At 32.4% G+C, this 13,291-nt stretch overlaps 1 protein-coding gene across 1 annotated transcript; it reads left to right on the top strand.

Annotated features, from left to right (window-relative positions):
- Window positions 1-2,291: 2,291 nt before the first annotated feature.
- Window positions 2,292-8,135, top strand: LOC11416007 (ras-related protein RABB1b). Its single transcript, XM_003618726.4, has 6 exons — window positions 2,292-2,516; window positions 2,611-2,750; window positions 5,167-5,249; window positions 6,279-6,483; window positions 6,594-6,662; window positions 7,790-8,135. Exons 1-6 carry the CDS (start codon window positions 2,471-2,473, stop codon window positions 7,880-7,882), a joined length of 636 nt encoding a protein of 211 aa, XP_003618774.1. The 5' UTR covers window positions 2,292-2,470; the 3' UTR covers window positions 7,883-8,135.
- The last annotated feature ends 5,156 nt before the right edge of the window (window positions 8,136-13,291 follow it).

The following is a 13,291-nucleotide window of genomic DNA, read 5'->3' as shown; positions in this document are numbered from 1 at the left end:
CATGGTAAGCAAGCCAAACAAAATTTATGACCTTCTATGGAGTATGAAGCCTCCAAATCTTAGTCCACACCAAGTCCATATTATCAGCATTAAAGTTGTTCGAGAGTTTATAAGCGGAGGAAACAAAAAACTTACCAACCTTCCGATCGCCTCAAACTCAACAATCCTCTCCCTTCTCTTGATGAGGCAGAAGCATCAAGTAAATCCAAACCTTAATTATAAAATAAACGGGAGTAACTTTGATGCACTTTATCACCAACAAATCACAAATCTTAATTTTTTTTAAAGATCTAACGATTATGATTGACGAAAAACGTACAAAATATTTACATTATCGGTGCGCATCGATTAAATTTAAAATAGATCTCCAAAACCAAACAATAGAGATTAAAAATTATACAATGTCACTGCATCGACAACTAATCACAGCTTGTCAATACCTTAAATACAAAATTGGAAAAGACAATTAATTATGACTTATTGGTAAAGAGTTGACTTATACCCCGCAATGACGTGAGTTCATGAGTTAAACTTCCGCTATCAACATAAAGACCATTTTGATGCATATCATATAATCTCTAAGCAATAATGTATGGTCAAACAAGCCAAGTATATATCATGACATATACGTTATGGCTATGGACGGAAGTAGGCTAAATTATACTTTAGATTAAATAGGTACGACCTATTTTAAAATTTTAAGGTTCGAACCTAATCTATTATCTGCGATATAAACCAATTTTTAAGGTATGATATGACCTTTTGAAAAGTCTATATTGACCCAAAATTCTATTTCATATTAAGGATTTTGAATATATATTTTTAATTAAAATATTTAGTTAGTTTTTTTTTTGTTTTTAATATGTTGTAGATTTAAACTTAAATTTAATCAAAAACAAGTTGTTACGGGTAAAGTTGTCGAAACAAAAAGTAGTTAATTGTCGATTAATGTTAGAGTTGTTTTCACCTAATGGTATATATGACAACAAATAGGGTGGCCTATTAGGCTTTCTAAAAAGTTCAATCTACAAGTAAATAGACTATTTTTTAGGGGTAATAGTCATTTTTATAAAATAGTCATTGATTATGCATTATCTTAGTCAAAATACTCTCTTGCATTAAAATGTTTCATTAATATTATCATATCAATCCCTATAAATACTCACTCTCATATCCCTATGTTAAAGAGTCAATAAGCAAATAGAAGCACAGTCTATCTGGATTCTCTTAGGTTTTTAGAGAGAGAAGCTCCAACTTCTCTCTAAACTTGCTTTCTCTTTCGTTCATCGAGGAGGGGTGGTTTTAGATTATTTTTTTGACCTAGAATCACCCCTCTACATTTTGTTCCCCTTTTTCTTCCAATCTAAATAAGTGGTTTTCACATCTATCAAGTTTCTTCTTTTGTGTTTTTGTGATTTCGTCGTCTAAGTGCGGCGTTTTGTTGTTCGTCGTCTTGGGCGACGTTTGATTTCGCGTCTTGTCGCGGTGTTTGTTTAGTTCCTATTGGAATATCTACATCACTCAATTACAAATTCAACCAATGATTTAGGCGTCAACGTTGCAAATCCGGAAGCATGTGTATGTCGGTGACTTAGGTTTTATCATATTATTTGTAGGCATTTTTCTGCTGTATGCTATTAACTTGGTTTCTGTGAGTTTGTTCGCAAATTCACCCTTTACGTTTTTAGCGATTTTATATCTGATGCACTCTATCGATTTGAATGAATGAATATCGTTTTGTTTTTGTCAAAAAAAAAAACATTGATAGATTATTGCTATTACTCTTTACATATTCAAGAAACAAAATGACCAGTACTATATTTTTTAGGAGAAGAAAATAAGCTCTTCAATATAATTCTGTCCTTGTAATTAAACGAACCGGGCTAAACCTTAAATAAGTTAGGTCATATGCTTCTATCAAACGGTCCGAACTACTTCCATGCCATTGAGTTAAGATCTCTTCATTTAAAGTCTTATCTATTTTCTCTATTTCAAAAGATAAAGACACAAAAATATTGAAGATAATTAATGATGGTAAGATCCATTTAATGATATGGTTCACTGCCAAATTTTTTGTATGTATCTATTTCATAATGCAAGTTTCCATTCATTTTTATAAATGAAGAAGATTTCAAATACATGCCTTAACAAGAGAGACATATTTAAACTTAAAAAATATCTTAAGAGTAAAAGAACCATAAAAATATCTCATGTAAAAACAAACTTAAAAAATATTAAAAATAAATAAACATAGACATAGAAAAGGATATAGTATGATAGATGTTTCTTTCTCATGCTCCAATACCCACATTATACGTCACATTAGTTTTTTTGATTGAGATTCAAATCCATCATATCATCCATAATCCACACTCAAAATCAAAACCAAACATAAAACGCTATAACTCCTCTTTCTTTTCTTCTCAAAACAAAACTCTCCTCTAAACGACGTCGTTTCATCTCCAAAACCATGTCGTACGACTACCTCTTCAAGTACATCATCATCGGCGACACAGGTACGCTGCTAATTCAGTCACAACCCTTTTCAATTCGCTCAAAAGGGTCACCGATTCTGATTTCAAAATTGGGTTTTGATTTTCTACGGTGCAGGTGTAGGGAAATCTTGTTTGCTCCTTCAGTTCACTGATAAGAGGTTTCAACCTGTTCATGATCTTACTATTGGTGTTGAGTTTGGTGCTCGTATGCTTACTATTGATTCTAGGCCGATTAAGCTTCAGATATGGGATACTGTTAGTCTCTCTCTCTCTTTAGAATTTTCTTACTGTGTTTTTAATTTGGATTTTTGTTTTTTGTGTTTGGTATTTGAAATTAGGTGATTGATTGATTACTAAATTGAACTATAATTAGTGGGTTTGAATGTTCTATTAGGTTGCTTTATTTATTGAGTTTAATTTTCTTGCACTATCGGTAATTCGGTATTGTACGAGAGTGTTGGGCGGTAAAAAACCAGCACGAACATAAGTTAAGAGTAGCAGAGATAAAGATGTTGCCTTGAGTGTGTGGTAAGACTAGACGCGATATAATTAGAAATGACATTAGAGAGAGTTCGGGGAGCACCTATAATAGAAAAGATGGTAGAACCTAGACTTAGGTGGTTTGGGCATGCAAAGAGAAAAACCCGTGGATTATGTAGTAAGAAGAGTCAATCAGATTGAGGGGAGTCAAATCACTAGAGGCAGGGGGAAGACCTGGATAAACTATAAGAGAAACTTTTAGGAAGGATCTAGAGATGAATGAGTTGGAGAAAGACATGGTTTTTGATAGAACACTATGGCGTTGTTTGATTCATGTAGCTGATCTCACTTGGCAGGACAAGGCTTGGTTGTTTTTGTTGTTATTGCTGTATCGGTGTTCACGAGAGTAAAACAAGAATAGTGGAGACGAAGATGTTGCGTTGGATGTGTGGTAAGACTAGATGAGATAAGATTTGAAATGACAGCAATAGAGACTAGAGAGAATTGGGGTGATAACACAAAGTAGAAAAAATGGTGGAAAACAAGCTTGGATGGTTTAGACATGTAGAGAGAAGATGTAGATTATGTAAAATATGAAGAGTAGATGAGATGGAGGATAGTCAGACCAATAGAGGCAGAGGAAGAACAGAAAAACTGTTAAGGAAGATATATTGATTAACGAATTACATCGAAATATGGTTTATGATAGAACATTATGACGTAATTTGATCTATGTAGTTGACCCCACTTAGTGGGATACGTTGTGTTGGTGTTTACACTGCTGGCATATCATAACCAGTGTGTCACTTTCGAAGTGGATTATGATAAAAACCAAATGTTTATAATGATTATTGATTGACTGTGTAAAAACTGTTTACGCTGGCAGTATATATGTATTAAATCCTTATTTATTTAGTTTTTTGGTATAAAGGGGACATGCACAGTTTATACCAACATTCAATGAGAATCTAGTATTTTGCAATTATTTTTAAAATATGGTTACAAAGTGAACTCGTGTCACATTGGTTGTCAGTGTAAAACTAATTTAACCGGTGGGGAATCCCCCAATTATACTCCCTTTCTTTTTATTGTTTGGTTGTATGATAGAAAATAAGGGTGCAGGGACATATGGCTGTGAGCAAGGGTCTGTATCTCTTTCTATATAAATTTACGTATGTATGTATGTGTGTGTGGAGAATGGATTCTCCATGTTAATTTTTCTTATGTTGAATCTCAATTATTCATCTACTATATTCAATGACAGAAAATCTGTGTTTAAAAATAGAAAATATGGGGTTTGAATGATGGGATTAGAAATATGACCCCTTTAATGTTTTTTCAACATCAGAGGATCCACTCCTGTGTATAAATGTAGATAGAGATATTGGAACAAGGTGTCAATTTTGTAACCAAGTAATAAAAAATGAGTCTTACTATATCAAAACTCAAAAGCAGATCAGATGAAGGATACTCCAATAGGCAAGATCTAGAGGCTGATAATCTATCTATAGACCTAATATACTATAGGATTTTACGATGTCTACTGTTTTATGTAGCCTATTATACGTATTTGAAAAATACTTGGTTGTTACTGTTTTTGTTTTTACTGCAAATGATGCTTTGGATTAGAAAGAAACAGAAATTAAGGTGCTGCTTAATTCAGCTGCTATAGAAGAGAACTGTTTATATTTGTTCTACTTGTGAAATGAATGAAAGATGTCTTCAATGAATATGTGCGTTTACTTAAACTTGTCCTTCGCAGAGATATTTTAACCAATCTCCGTCATGGTGTGAGTGAGTAGAAGACATTTACTCTTGAAATCTAAAGGGTTTTAGGATGACAAATCTCTGCTTGAATTTTTTCAAGCAGATAGCACATAGAACCTATTGTTTATTCCATAGGTTATTTAAGACATCTTTATTTGTGGCACCCGTTTAATTTTTTTTCTATTCATGCAACATTTCAATAAGATTGTCATCAAATTTTTTAGTTATTCCTATCAAAATCAGTAATTGAAATTATATTTGACACTCATTTGGTATATGATATTGATCCAGATGGAGGTGTATTTGTAGAATATGAATAAGAGCTGGCTATAGAATTATTTAGTCATATATTTGTCCCAGTATCCTCATTTCTGGTTTTCAATAAGATTCAAATACTGATGGGGCGTACGTTGTTCAATTGTAGGCTGGGCAAGAATCTTTTAGATCAATCACTAGATCTTACTACAGAGGAGCAGCAGGGGCGCTTCTAGTTTATGACATTACAAGGTGGGTGGTGCTTTTGTCATTTTGACACACAATTATGGTCTGCATCTTGAGAATAATACCTAACTTCATATCTGCGCGCTTCTACATGCATCTTGCATGATATTTGCCACTTCGATGAATGCTAAATGTTTGAATATGTTGATATTCACAAAAGTGAGAGATTGCATTTTGGAGTATAAACGCAAGAATAACTATTGACTGAAAAATATATGTGCACGTTGTTAAATTCTCGGCTATTGTTTTTCCAAACCGTAGTTTCAAATTTTATCGTTTAAAGATCAATCCTCCCTTCACTCTAGAGGAGTCAAATCCCATGCAACAGAAATGAAATGCTGTATATTTGTGCAGTTAGGCGTCTACAAACTTTTGGTGACTGACTATAGCTATACCACTGCCTTTTCATTTATTATTGCTGATTTTCCTATCTGAAAGTTTCAATTCTTCTGAACTTGGAGAATAGAACATTTGTCACCTAGTTTATTGTCAAACTTAAAAGTTCAATCCATCTTAAATGGTTTTCCAATCCTTATCTGAGGAGCTGTAGTACAGCTGATTGCAAGCAGCATGTTTTCATGATTTTATTTTTGTTTCTCAAGTTTATGAATGAATGTGGTATGTGTTGAGAGCCGCACGTTGGATGAGATCTAACTTGAAAATGTGTTTATAAGTAAGAGGCATCCCGCTATCGGTCACTCATGTCACACTTTAGATGTCTAGTCCTAGGCGTGAGGGGTGTGTTTGTAAGAGTCCTACATCGGATGTGAATGTGATACAACTTGAAAAATGTGGACTTCCTTAAGAGTCCCAACCCAAATTTTAAGAGTATGTATCCAACTATCCCTTCTTCCTTTGCTGTGGCCCACCAAACAATATACACTTTTGTTTCATATAAACAAATCGATTTATGTTCAATTCCACCCCCTTCTATTTTCTGTATTTCTGTGTGTGGTGGTGTGGTTAAGTATGAGGTTCACTTATTTTTCATATCATGCCTTCAATTGAAAATCAGAAAATTCTTTTGTTGATCAGGAGAGAGACATTTAATCATTTGGCAAGTTGGTTGGAAGATGCGCGGCAGCATGCCAATCCTAATATGACAATCACGCTCATAGGGAACAAGTGTGATCTGTCTCACCGAAGGGCCGTGAGCAAAGAGGAGGGAGAGCAATTTGCAAAGGAAAATGGACTTTTATTCATGGAGGCTTCTGCCAAGACAGCACAAAATGTGGAAGAGGTGATTCATCTTATTCAATAGCAAGAAAGATACAGCACAAATATATGGTAGCCTCGAGCATATTATGAGTTTGGTTACCATAAAAAAATAATCCACTGCTTATTTTGCAGGCTTTCATAAAGACTGCTGCAAAGATTCTTCAGAACATCCAAGATGGTGTCTTTGATGTGTCCAATGAGGTAACTATCTAAAGTCAGTTCAATGTAAACTGATGCGCTAAATTAGTTGTGATGATCGCATTGGTCCCATGCCATATCTATTTGGTACTGGCTTTATAAGTCAAATTATAAAAATCAGAATCTATGTGATGGACCCTTTTGTTTAAGATGAAGAAACAGTAGTTTTCATATAAAATAATTTAGAGATTAGTGTTTTAGAGATTTTATGGGAAGTAGAAGTTTATTTGTGTTGGCTTAAATTAATATATATATTTTTTTTAAGGGAAATGCTAACTTTTGCCCTTAAGGCACAAGTTAATGAGTCAAAAGTAGAAATATTGTGTTGTAATCAATGCATTTGAATTTACTTTTTTTATTTTTGATTAATTGAATGCACAAAATTTAAGAACATGTTTCTACTTTTGGGTTTCTTAACATGTGCCCTTAGGGCACAAGTTAGCATGACCCTTTTTTTAATGTTCTCTTTCATCTATTACACTAATAAAATCAGATTACTTCTTAGAAGCTACTAAAAACAACTTCTCATTTTAACCAGAAAAAAGACTTTGATTATTGTAAAAAGCTTAAACAAACACAATCAAAATCCTTATTTTTTTAAAGTTAAATGACAATTTTTATCAAATAATCTGTAACAAACGGGGATTATTTCTTTCAGTTTCCTTTGTGTCCCGAGAATGAATGGTTACATCCTTTTTTATTGGTATCTACTCATAAGAACTTTGGTGTTTTCAAATGTCTTGGTATTTCCTTGAGTTATTATTGATTATTAGTTTCTCCAAAATTAGTTAAATGAAGTAGAAGCATGTATGTTTTTTCTTCCTTTTGTACTTCAAATCAATAAAATTAAAAGGAAATCTTCCTTGGATTTGGATCCCTCATTTTCACGCAATCATGCAGTCGCCCATCTTGGCCTACGGATTAAAGATCAGATGACCTCACGTTTTATTGACTCTGTATATGAACCTGATTTACCAAAGTCTGAACGTGAGACGTCTGATCTTGGTCCTACAGTCCAGATTGCGTGGCTGCGTCTAATGTTTGATTCGTTGTATTTAGAGTATCTGGTCCATTTCCTGCTACCTAATGTTTCCTTTTGGCTAAAATTTTCAATGAATCTATCATTGCAGACATGTGGTATAAAAGTTGGGTATGGACGTCCACAAGGCCAAGCAGGAGGCAGAGATGGAACTGTAGCTGCAGGAGGGGCATGTTGCAGCTGATTGGAAGGAAAGCTGAATTGTGAATCTAATCCTTTTGTGCAATCTATCTCTGGAAAACTGAGTGTATACTCTTTTAGACTTGACATGGAACTATTTGATAGCGCTACAATTTCATGTATAGCTTTGATCTCAAAGGCCTTCTTGTGACAAATTTGACTGCATAGTTGTTAAGTTTTAGTAAATGTTTAAAATTGTTGCCTGTTATGTTAAATACCGTTATGAATTTGTTTTATGCCACGTTTTTATTTGTCTGTTTCGCTTCATTGTTCCTTGCAATAACATAGAGTAACTATTTGATATCAAACAAGTAGTAAAAAGTTGTTTAGCTGTGGTTAGCATTAATTGATGAAAAGTGAACGGAGGAACTTGACATTGCCAAGGTCGTAACTTACTTCTACAATTCGATTATTTAAACGGTTCAACTGTGATTTCGTTCTAATTCAAGTTGAATGGTTTAAAGCAGTTGAATCACGACCTGAAGTTCTCCTTGGTTTGATGTCTGGTTCATTATTCGCCAAAGCTGATGAAAACTACAGCTGCATTAACGCTACCGGAATGTATGCTTACTATGAAGCAGATTAGAAGAGCATCAAACCATACTTTTATTTTATGTTATTTTGGAAGTGAAGAAACCAATTATTTTTCTTTTATAGGAAAAATGTTGGAATTCAATACAATGTTAGAGAAAATCTGGCACAGAAAGATATTAAATATTATTCTTCACCTTACTTTTAAGTGGAAAACATGAGGACTTTTACCTTTTTGATCTAAAATACAACTTATATTCTCAACCCTTCAACAAAAGAAAGATCAAGCTTCCCTGCTATATTACTTATGCATAATTGAATATGAGATTTGAGCATACTCCCTCCGGACTCTATTATAAATAACTTGTTACTTTTTAAGTTCATTCAATAAATGATAATATGATCTATGGGTTAAGATCCTCTCCATTTATAACTTTTTCCATTTGTTGCAATTTGAAGAGAGATAGACACACAAAAAATAGTGATGGTGGGATCCACTTAGTCATAGGACCCACCATTGTGTGTCTATCTCTCTCTAAATTGCAACAAATGGAAAAAGTTATAAATGGAGAGGAAAAAAGTTCAATAATAGCTCTTGGGATTCAAAGCAAGTGAATAAGATATTTATTCTTTATACAATAGTCGCAATGATTTATCAAGTTAAATTGTAAAATTACAATTGTTGATGTTCTAATCTATCCTAAGACTCGAGGTACCATAGTGAAAAATTCTCTTTTCTTTTTGAAACATGTGATTTGTTGAGAGATTACACACACAATCTAGATGTGCAAAAAACAGAAATCATCGTATTGTGCATCAGAGAATTGTGTAATTTCTATATCTAATTCTTTTGACAGTCACAATTCATTTCTCTTGGAATTTGGCATGAAATTAGAATCAAGGCAGTCAGTCACCTCCTTAACTTTATCCACCATATTCCCATACTTTCTAATAACATAAAACAGCAGTATGGTTTGATGCCCTTCGAATGTCCTCCATAATTGAAAATATAAAGAACCAAAGTTATCATTTCCTCGCATACATTCCGTTAGTGTTAATGCAGCTGTAGTTTTCATCAGCTTTGGGAAATAACAAACCTGATATCAAACCAGCTAGAATTTCAGACCATGATTCAACTGCTTTAAATTGTTCCACTCGAATTGGAACAAAACCGTAGTTGAACCGTTCAATTAATCGAACCCTAGGTGTTAGTTATTGTTAAAGAAGAAGAAGAGAACCGTACACCTCAGTTACTTGCGCCACAAGCAATTGAAGCTTAAGACAATTTTTAAAATGTAGAGATTGTAGTGTTATAAAAAGTTGATGACCGTATGCATAAGATTTGCATGGCGATTTAGAGAAAAATAGATAAATTGACGTACAATTTTCCCACTTTCTTGTTTTGACATTTGAATTGCAAATTATACACACAATGGTGGGTCCTATGACTAAGTGGATTCCACCATCATTATTTTTTGTGTGTCTATCTCTCTCCAAATTGCAATAAATGGAAAAAGTTATAAATAGAGAGGATCTTAACCCCTTTTTTATACCAAATCAAGCAACACAGTTCTCTTAGGGAAAATACTTGGATGCCATAGTTTTTTGGTGCCATATGTTCATTTTAGATGAAAGAGAATGATTAAAATAAATTATTTAGATGAGAGAGAATGAGTTGTTAAGAGAGAGATAAATATAAAGTTACCTATGGCACCAATGACACCAAAAAACTATGGTGAGTTGGTCCATAATTGTAATTAACAAGACAAGATGCCGATTCTTCTAAAGTATGTATTTGTCCAAACCAATGTATTTCGCCCATCCAAGTGCCTCTAAAATAGTTTACATTTGAAGATTAAAACTACTACCATATAGTTCAAACTATCCTGACAATTTTATCTATAAATTATGATTGTTTAAAGATCAAGCAAGACATACATTACAATGGAGCCTTTTGAGCATAAGGGAAATAACCAAAACAATATAATCATAATCTCCTCTATTTTACCAGTCCTCTCCCATAAATTCAAGAAACTATATGTCGCGTGACGTTAATTCATTATGCACATTTAAACTCACGCATCATTCATTGCTTCTTCCGTTTTTAGATGAGAACCCTAAAACATGGGTGATTAAGTTGAATTGTGAGATTTTCATCATGCTGTAAAAGTTTATTGATATGTATTCTTTAGTTGATTTTTAAATGATCAGACTATAGATGATATCGTCAACCTCAATTTGTTTTTCATCGCATTTTTTATTTTATTTTTTAATATAAAGTTCAATCTTAATTTATCTCTTCCACATAAAAGTCATGAGACTTTTGAAATTGAGAGCATATACAAGTCATTTTATGAGAGTGTTCGAGTGATAGTGTTTCTTTGGGTATTAGTTGGTTAATTACGTACAAAAACTATCATTAATGATTTTTTAGTGGAACTTGTTTAACAAAACCAAGTCCAATAAGAAAGAAATAAAAGTGAAGACCAAAGTCCAAATCCAAACATAGAGAAGATAGCAAGAAATTGAACATGGTGATGGTAATGGACAGAGAGAAATAAATTTTCTACAAACATCAGTTAAAAGTAAAGAGAAATAAACTTAGTGGTTTTTGTATCATTGATTTTGTGGTCATATTTTATTTTTAATTAATCTTTTTATTTTTTGAAGCATACAAATGGAAAAATAAACTAAGTTTATCTTTTGAAGCATATAAACTTAGTTGGGCACAGTGATACTAAATATGGTTGAGTATGTCTCTATTATCCAATTATTTAATAATATGTCATAACACCTATGTATGAGATAAGAGATGATAAAAAATAATTTGAAAACTAACTAACACTAATGACTTGGAGGGGAGAGAAACCATTCTATTTTCTGAAAGAAATGTCAATTTATAGGTCGGTGATAAAAATAATCGTGACAGTCAAAAGAATTAGAAACAAAAGTTATACAATTTTCTGATGCACAATTTTGCACGTCTAGATTGTGTAATCCAAACAAATTGCGTGTTTTGAGAAGTGTTAGAAGCAGGGGAGAGAAACCATCCTATTTTCTGAAGTGTGTGCATAGCCCAATGCAAATTTCAAATGATAATTATTAAAGAAAAAAATATTTTAGTAAATATAACTAATTTCTTAATATGTGTGAAACAAAAAAGTTTTGCTTATAAATAAATTCGGAGTACAAAATAAAAGGACCACCATTATATTCTTAACCCTTCTATTAAAAAAAAGATCGAACTTCAGTGCTATTACTTATTGTAATTTATAAATGAATATGAGATTCTAGCATATTTGACTAGAGAGAAAAGAAAAATCTTATTTCATCTTCAATCTTGAGGAACAAAACCAAATAAATTCAATAAAGTTATAGAGAATATTATAAAATTTATGTTTAATAGCAGTTTTGGCCCCCTATATTTCAAGAAGTTGCAATTTTGGCCCCTTAAGCCAATTTTGACCAAATCAATGATGACGTGGCGCCACATGTGTAATTTTTTTATTTTTTTTAATTATTAAAAAAATTTAAAAAATACTTTTTTAATTAAAAAATAAAAAATTACTTTTAAAAAAATTAATTAATTTAAAAAAAATTAATAATAAAAAAAAATACACACGTGGCGCCACATCAGCATTGACTTGGTCAAAATTAGCCTAGGGGGCAAAACATAGGGGGCTAAAATCGAATTATTTTAGTTAAAGGAGGCTTATTGTCAAACACAATTAGATAATGCGATAAGTCGAGCTCAAAAAAGAAAAATAACATGCTCGCTATGATATTGTCTAATTCATCAAATAAAAGACACTTCATGTTTCTAATAAAAAACACATAGGGTGTTACAACCGTTAAAATTCAATCGAGATTTTGTAGTAATCCAAACAATTTTCTAAGGTGAGTGTATACCCCAATGCAAATTTAATATGATAATTATTATAGTAACTAGTTTCTTAATACGTGTGAAACGAGAAATATTATTCAATTTCACCTTACTTTTGTTGAAAACAAGAAGACTTTTGTTTTTTTCAATCTAAAATACATCTTATATTCTCAACCCTTCTACCTATAAGAGTTTAAAGAAAAAACCGAGCTTCACTGCTATATTACTTAGATTCTAGCATATTTGACGAGGGAGCAAAAGCAAATCTTATTCGATCTTCAATCTGTGAATGCGAGGAACATAACCAAACCTCAATTACCAGCACATGGAACAAACACATTGACAAGTATAGGTTCAACACTCTCATACTACCAAATAATAATTCAAATCAACAGTTACAAGAAAATTATAGAATACCATATAAATATATTTAGCATGTATTATTAACGAAAATCATTTTGCTTTAAAAAGAACAAAAATTAAGTAATATGACCAAATGAAAGACATAAACAATTGTACTACAAATTAACTTGACAAATTAATATGCTCCAGTTATGGTCTATATATGTAAAATTTGTACTTGTTTAATCAAACGTATTTTGTCTAACAAGTGTTTCAAATAATCAATTTATGTATATCCTTGATAGTTTAAAAGGTTCAACATGTGCGTACAACACAATATTTTGAACACGATTGATATCACCAAAAACAACATAATCACAAATACCTCTCTATTTTATAAATTCATAAATCTTGAAGCATTATGTCGCGTGTAGTTGAGTGCATTTTGGACACTCAACGTCACACATCATTCATTGCTTCTAGGATTTATGGACAAGAAGCCAAAATAAGCGATATACGTGATCACATTTTGTTGAGTGATCTTCGTCATGCTAACAAAAACTATTGACGTTGTCTTATCTATTGTATCTTTTAAACGACCTTACTATATGATATGGTTGATCTCAGTTTATATTCCATCACTTCTTCAATCTCCGA

Source organism: Medicago truncatula, chromosome 6 (assembly GCF_003473485.1).
Source record: "Medicago truncatula cultivar Jemalong A17 chromosome 6, MtrunA17r5.0-ANR, whole genome shotgun sequence".
In the NCBI taxonomy this organism is placed as follows: domain Eukaryota; kingdom Viridiplantae; phylum Streptophyta; class Magnoliopsida; order Fabales; family Fabaceae; genus Medicago; species Medicago truncatula.
This window is presented reverse-complemented; position numbering and strand designations above follow the sequence as displayed.